This window comes from Camellia sinensis, chromosome 7 (assembly GCF_055761805.1).
Source record: "Camellia sinensis isolate YWXY chromosome 7, ASM5576180v1, whole genome shotgun sequence".
NCBI lineage: Eukaryota > Viridiplantae > Streptophyta > Magnoliopsida > Ericales > Theaceae > Camellia > Camellia sinensis.
Window position 1 is genome coordinate 25174677 of NC_138967.1, and position 6980 is coordinate 25181656.

Below are 6980 nucleotides of genomic sequence, written 5' to 3' on the forward strand. Positions count from 1 at the left end.
TGTGACCTTGAAAGCAATGCCGCAACTTCCTTGAGGCGATGAGCAGTGTGTAAGCTAGCTTTTCCAAGGATAGGTACCGTGTCTCGGCATCTAATAGAGTCTTTCTAACGTAGTATACTGGCCTATGTTCCTTTTCAACCTCTGGAATCAATACCGCACTTACGGCGTGATCTGAGACTGCTAAATATAGGTACAGTTCTTTCTCCAATTCTGGAGTGGACAGGAGAGGTGGTCTACTGAGTTATTTTTTGAGGCCTTGTAATGCTTCGGTACATTTAGGACCCCATTCAAATGCAGTCTTTTTTCTTAGGCCTCATTTGGGAACAGGCTATTTTAGTAACTTTTTGACTTTTTACAAAAAGATGTGCAGAAACGTAGAGAGGTGATGTGACAAGTTTTAGTTGGCTTTTTGGCTTTTTGGCTAAAATAGCCACTCCCTAAACGAGGCCTTAGTAGCTGAAAAAAGGGTTTCATCCGATCTGAAGACTTGCTGATGAACCGATTCAGGGCGGCTGCCATTCCAGCTAGCTTCTATAGCTCTTTAGCCTTTGTTGGTACTTCAAACTCTTGTATTGCTTTGATTTGATGTAGATTTGCCTCGATTCCTTTGTGAGTCACCATGTACCCCAAGAACTTCATTGTTCCTACTCCGAAAGCACATTTCGAGGCATTAAGGCGAAGCTGATGGCTTTTCAGTATTCTAAAAACTTCTCTTAGGTCTATAAGGTGGTTTGTAGTGAGCTTGCTTTCACTACCATATCATCTATGTAAGCTTCTATGGTTCTTCCGAGCTGTTCCTTGAACATTCGGGCTGGTAAGTTGCCCCAACATTCTTGAGGCCGAACAACATTACTTTGTAGCAATAGGTACCTCTTGGAGTAATGAATGCTGTCTTCTCTTGATCTGGGCCAAACAGTGGTATTTGGTGATAGCCGCTATAAGCGTCCAGAAAGCTCATACGCTCATGTCCCGCTATTGAGTCTACTAGTTGATCAATGCGAGGCAGAAGAAAACTGTCCTTGGGACAAGCTCTATTTAGGTAGGTGAAGTCAATGCAAACTCTCCATTTTTTGTTCTTCTTTCTGACTACAACTATGTTGGACAGCCATTGTGGGTACTGAACTTCTCTAAACGCCCCTGACGCTAGGAGTTTGTCGACCTCGGCAATTACTACTTCAGTATGCTCAACAGAGGATCTTCGACTTTTCTGTACAATGAGCCGAGTAGAAGGGTTGATGTTGAGTTTATGGCAAGCGAAATCTGGATTCAACTGTGGTGTATCATACGCTGACCATGCAAATACCTCCATAATTTCCCTCAGCAAATCCAATAACTAAAGTTTCTCATCAGTGCCTAGCGAGGTGGCGATAAGGAAGTACTTTTTTGGATCATCCTCCTTTACTAGGATTTTCTCTAAATCCTCTACTATCTTTTCAGCTGGGGTTCCTCTTACATCCTCCAAGAGTGGCCGTTTGGCTACTTCAACTGTCTGTACCCGATTGCAAAGTTGTTTAGTCTTCATAGTTTCCATGAAGCAATGTTTGGACGCAACTTGGTCCCCTGAGATTTGCTCTACTCTGTGTTCTGTTGGGAAGCGGATGAGCTGGTGGTAGGTTGACCGAACAGCTTCCATGTGGTGAATCCAAGGACGATCGAGTATGGCATTGTAAGGAGAAGGTGTATTAATAACTAGAAATTCTATCTGTAGGGTCTTTGACCTACCCACAATAGGTAACACTATCTTGCCAAGTGGCCATTCAGGCTGTGAATTGAAGCCAACCAATGGAGGTGCCGCCGGGGTGAGCTGCTGCTCAAAGAGACCGAGCTTCCTGAACAAGTCATAATACAATATATCCATTGCACTACCCTGAACTACCAGGACTCATTTTACATCAAATTGTTTCCCAATTCCCACAGTTATAATCAGTGCATCAGTATGTGGGTGTTGAATACCTTCTAAATCCTTTATAGTAAATGAAATAGTGCACAATGGGGGCTTAGGTAATGTGCGTACCTTTTTCGTGCGTGGGTCGTACTGACATGACCTATTGAATCTGCATAGCTTTGGCAATTTCCTCTTGAAGTGCCTCTTCACGCTCGTGGCTAGTTTTTCTATGGATTACCATTATTACCAACCAAGGAGGATACTCAATGTTTGGTTCTGGTAGAGTGTTCCCTTGTTCGACCACCACTTTATCTTGATCAATGTAGTCTCGGAGGTGCCCAGCAGCTACCAAATCTGCAAAGTGTTGCTTCAATGCGCTGTAATTCTGAGTCATATGCCCCCTGTCTTGGTGATAGGTGCATCTGAGCTTCTGATTGCGCTGAGCTGGATCTCTCAACATTTTTGGCGGCCAAATAAAGAATGGCTCTCTTTTGATCTTTTCCAGAATACAATAGATTGGTTCCTTGAATATGGTCACAACTACTTCATGGGATTTGGACTTGTCTACTTCATTCACTGTGAGTCCTCGGTGTTCCCCTCGGTCCACTCTTTTTTTGTGCCGAACTATTTGTTCAGTTGATGCTACCTCAATGAGGATCTGATCATCTTTGAGGCGAGCATACTGCTCTATCCTGGCACACAAATCCTTCAATGCTGTGGCCGGGCACTTAGTAAGTGACTGTCTCGGCTTACTTTCCTGGCGCAGACCTTGTTTAAAAGACATCATGGCCATCTGTTCACTGCAAACGTTTTCCTCTAGGTTATTATACTCCTCCCAATACCTCATAGCATAATTACGCAGCGCTTCTTCCTGTTCCATTTGGAGACCGAACAGTGTATCTGGCTCTTTCGGGATCTTAGTGTTGGAGATGAACCTGGCCAAGAACTCTTTAGAGAGCTGGTTCCAGTCGTAAATCGATCCCGCAGAGAGATGATCGAACCATCGAAGTTCGGATTCTCCCAAGCTGGACGGGAAGACTTTGCACATTAGTGCCTCGTCTCGACTCCATAAGAACATCATCTGCTGATAATGGCTGATGTGCGTCCGTGGATCTGACTTCCCATCGTATGACGTGAACTTTGGTGGAGTGATCTTCTTGGGAGGTCTCATGGCCTCGATTTTTGGGGAGAATGGAAGGAGACGAGCCGATCCAATGCTCAGTGCTCTCTCTGATGGATAGTATGGTCAAGGTGATCTCGCCGTTGCTCATTTTGTTTGTTGCCAATTAGCCAAGTACAAAGATCCTAAGGAGGGTTAGCTATTTTTTGCCTCTTAGCCCTTTTCCGACGTAAGCCACAGGTGTGGCTGTTCGCTGCCTCACTTTGTACCGGGATTGGCTAGCTTTGCTGCCCAGACTCATTTCTGTGAACCTTCTTCACTGGTGGTTCTCGGGATGGGCATGGGCTTCTCTATCGCAAGCGAGAGGGCTCTGTGTCAGTCCTCTTCCCCATCGAGTCACCTATCACCCTTTTGAGTTATGCTTTCAGTTCCTGTATCTCCATTCCCGTGGAGTCAATGATTCGATCCCCGTAATCCTTCTCTAGTAGAAAATGATGAGAAGAACCTCCAGCGAAGGGTAATCGATGCTCAATAGATTCGGGAGTCCGGTTGTTGTTTCTGGTTTGTTCTTCCAAGACTGTCGGGAGTGCCAAGCATTTATCCTTTGTCTTCTCCGTTTGTGGAGTCAGTGCCGAAGGTGGGATGTCCTCAATCTCCATTGCCAGAATCAAGCGTAGAACTCAGAGACAAAGCCATCCACGTTCACCGCACCAATTGTGTGTATCGAATACCACACTAGATGATTGTGGATCGGAGCTCCGCACTTGATTGGACTATCCAGGAATCAAGACCTTGCAACAATGAGCACCGTTAGAGCTGCATAGCCGGGGTTGGCCAGATAACCAATCTGGTGTGGGAGTGAGAGATCAAAGAAGATTAGGGGTACTCTCTCAGTGCTGAGAGTTGTGTTTTGATGAGTATAGTTCAGCTTAGATCAGTTACCTTCAGTGTGAAGTAAGTGTAGTTTATATAGAACTCCTTGCTTGTTGCCCAAGATGGTTTCATGGAGTTTTGGTGCTACAAAGTTTCTTTTTAGCATTGCCCAAGGTGGGGGACCATCTGGTAGTTGACAAGGGGTGTATATACTCATTGTAACCATGCTTGTAACAGATCACATTCCTTCGACCAACTGTTTCTGTGATTCTAGGAGGAGGTGACCAGCTGAGGTGGCACCCTCCATGTGCATGCATTCACGTTTCTCTGTTGGGTTCTTTTGGCTTGGTAACGTCGTGCCTCGGCTCAGCCCTCTACGAGATTGCTTGTAGAGATGGGCTGGCCTAGTAGGATATCTTTGTATGGGCTCGGCCCCTTTTGGGTTCGGTCCAAGGATGAGATCCTACAGCATGGCCCAGCCCAAAATCGTGGCTGGATTGACCTTTCCACTATAGGCTGGGCCCAAGTGCTTGAGGACTTAGGGACTTGGATGGGTTGTTGATGATGTAATTGGGCTAATCTGACTGGCCCACTTGTTTACCCTGCTTCTCAGGACTTGAGTCTAATGGATTGGGTTGGCCCAAGGCTTGGCTCCAACTCATTTTATATTTAGTCCCTTCAAATAGTGAACTGCAAAAGCCAAGGAAACAAAAGCAATCAAATGATCCAATGATGGGGGCAGCTCCTCCATCCAAACCTGTTGCTGTTGAAGAGTGCGAGACAGTCTAGCAAGAGAGTGAACCTATAACGATCCCGGTTTCCCTTCCTTTAATCATTGTGTTCGGACTTAGGTTCCGTGGAGTTAGTTGTTGTGTATGTCTTGTTTACATCCTTTACTCCTTGTATTCGAGTCTTGGGTTGTGTTGGGCAGGTTTGAAACAGGTTGGTTGAACTTGGAAACCAAGAGTAGTTGCCTAGATTTTGGTCTTCACGCTCGAGCGGGGATTTTGACGCTCGAGCGGGCCCTTCATTGTTGTTTGTTCGCTCGAGCGGGGGTTTCGGCGCTCGAGCGTATTTTTCCATCTTCCAGTATCTCCTCTGCAGTGTTGTACGCTCGAGCGGGGGTTTTGACACTCAAGCGGGGTTGTTGTGTGTAACGCCCGAGCGGGAGAGTTGACGCTCGAGCGAAGACCTGGTTCTGTAAAAAGTTCTGGAAGTGTGTATCCGCCGCTCGAGCGGGATTGTTGACGCTCGATCGGGAGTCTGTGAGTGACGCTCGGGGGTTTCCACGCTCGAGCGGGGCGACTTTTATTTAAAACCGAGATCCGACTTTTTGGATCACTTTTTCATACTCATTTCTCTCTCTTACTTTTCCAAAACTCCATTGTTGAGCCTCTCTCTCTAGAACCTTGCCTTCTCTCTAGGTGTTGATCTAGTAAGAGTTGTTTCCTCATCTTTGGCCTTTACAAAAAAGTTGTTGATCGTCGATGGCTATCTTTTGATCCAAGAATCTCGAGATTTGGTGCATTTCCGTTTTCTACATCTTCTTCGTTGGGTGTCAACTCTTGAGGTAGGGATTCCTACTCACTCTTATGGTCCTTAACATAGATCTTTGGTGATTTCGATAAAGTGTTGAAGTTGGGTAAATTTTGGGACTTAGGGTTTCAAAATGTTAAAAGGGGGTTTTATTATTTTGATTCTAAAAAGAGTATTTTGGGTTTCAAAATAGTGGTATTGATGTTGGTTGTTGATATATGGACCATTGGGTCAATATTGAAAAAATGGAGGAGAAAGCCTTAATTTGTTGTATAAATTAATTGGTATAATTAATTTGGGAAGAGTGTTGGTATTTGGAATTGAGTTGAAAATAATGAAATTGACTCATTATATGGTAGAATAGTGGAGTTGGATTTGTTAATCGCTCACTTTCGAAAACATTGATATTTTATCTATTGGAGCTTTTATTATCTGTTTAGAAATAATTGCTTGGGCTACCGATGGAGGGTAGTTTTGATTGTTGTAGACAATGCATGATGATTAGGCAAACTAAAACTAATCAATTGGTTATGTCATAGAGTATGACGGTTGGTAGAATACATTAACGCTATGTATTGATTGATTTTGTATATGACCTATATGTATATACATTGTGTGTGTGGGAGGAGGAGATAGGGGATGTACTCCACAGTTTAGGGGAAGATAGGGGATGGACCTCTAAACCGGATATTGTTTGGGAGGAGATAGGGGATGGACTCCACTGATACAGCTCATATGCTTGTCAGATAATGTGTTGATACAGCTCATATGCTTATCTATGGAAGTGTTGATACAGCTCATATGCTTATCTTTGGAAGTGTTGATATAGCTAATATGCTTATCTGTTGAAATGTGGATACAGCTTGTATGCTTATCTGTTGAGATGTTGATACAACTAATATGTTTATCTATTGTAAAATGGGAAATGTTTAATATGAGTCACTGTCTCATATAAGTGGATGGCCAGGTTCTGAGCCGTTAGTGTAAATTGTAAAATTGTTATGACATGAAATATGAAATGGAAATGGATTATGAACTGATTGGTGGAAATTGAACATTTATCAATTGCTAATGTCTTAGTTATTGCTCATACTGTGTTTAACATATCTCTACTGGGCATTGGCTCACCCTATATGGGACATTATTTTCAGGTACAGGTAGCATGCCACCTCCAAGGACTTAGCCTAGATGATGATGAGAGTTGAAGACTCTTTTTGAGTGTTTTATTCGTATTACATGTATATCAAGCCAAGGGCTTATTTGTATAGAGTTAGTACTCTTCTTTTGTGTAACCAAGTATTGACTTGAAAAGCTGTAAGCCTATAGGGCATTTGTTTTTGTTGTTAACATGTAATACTATTGTAAGAACTACTCTGATGAATAGAAATGGTTAACTTCTTTTGTATCAATGCATGTCTAAAGTGGTGGATTTATGTATTTATTTTGGGGCGTTACAGAACCACCGAATTTCCTTGTCTCAAAAAGTACAAACAAATTGTAAAAAAAATAATTAATTATTTGTGATAGTGTCTTGGTGTTGCAAATAACTAAGAACTGTTTTTTGTG

At 43.3% G+C, this 6980-nt stretch overlaps 1 protein-coding gene across 1 annotated transcript; it reads right to left on the reverse strand.

Moving 5' to 3' along the window:
- Nucleotides 1–2045: 2045 nt before the first annotated feature.
- LOC145795675 (uncharacterized) lies at nucleotides 2046–3056 on the reverse strand. The gene has a single exon (XM_082880528.1). It carries the CDS (start codon nucleotides 3054–3056, stop codon nucleotides 2046–2048), a length of 1011 nt encoding a protein of 336 aa, XP_082736654.1.
- Between the last annotated feature and the right edge of the window lie 3924 nt (nucleotides 3057–6980).

Coding starts and splice junctions, on each gene's coding strand:
- LOC145795675 (XM_082880528.1), bottom strand. CDS start 3,056: ATGAGACCTCCCAAGAAGATCACTCCACCAAAGTTCACGTCATACGAT.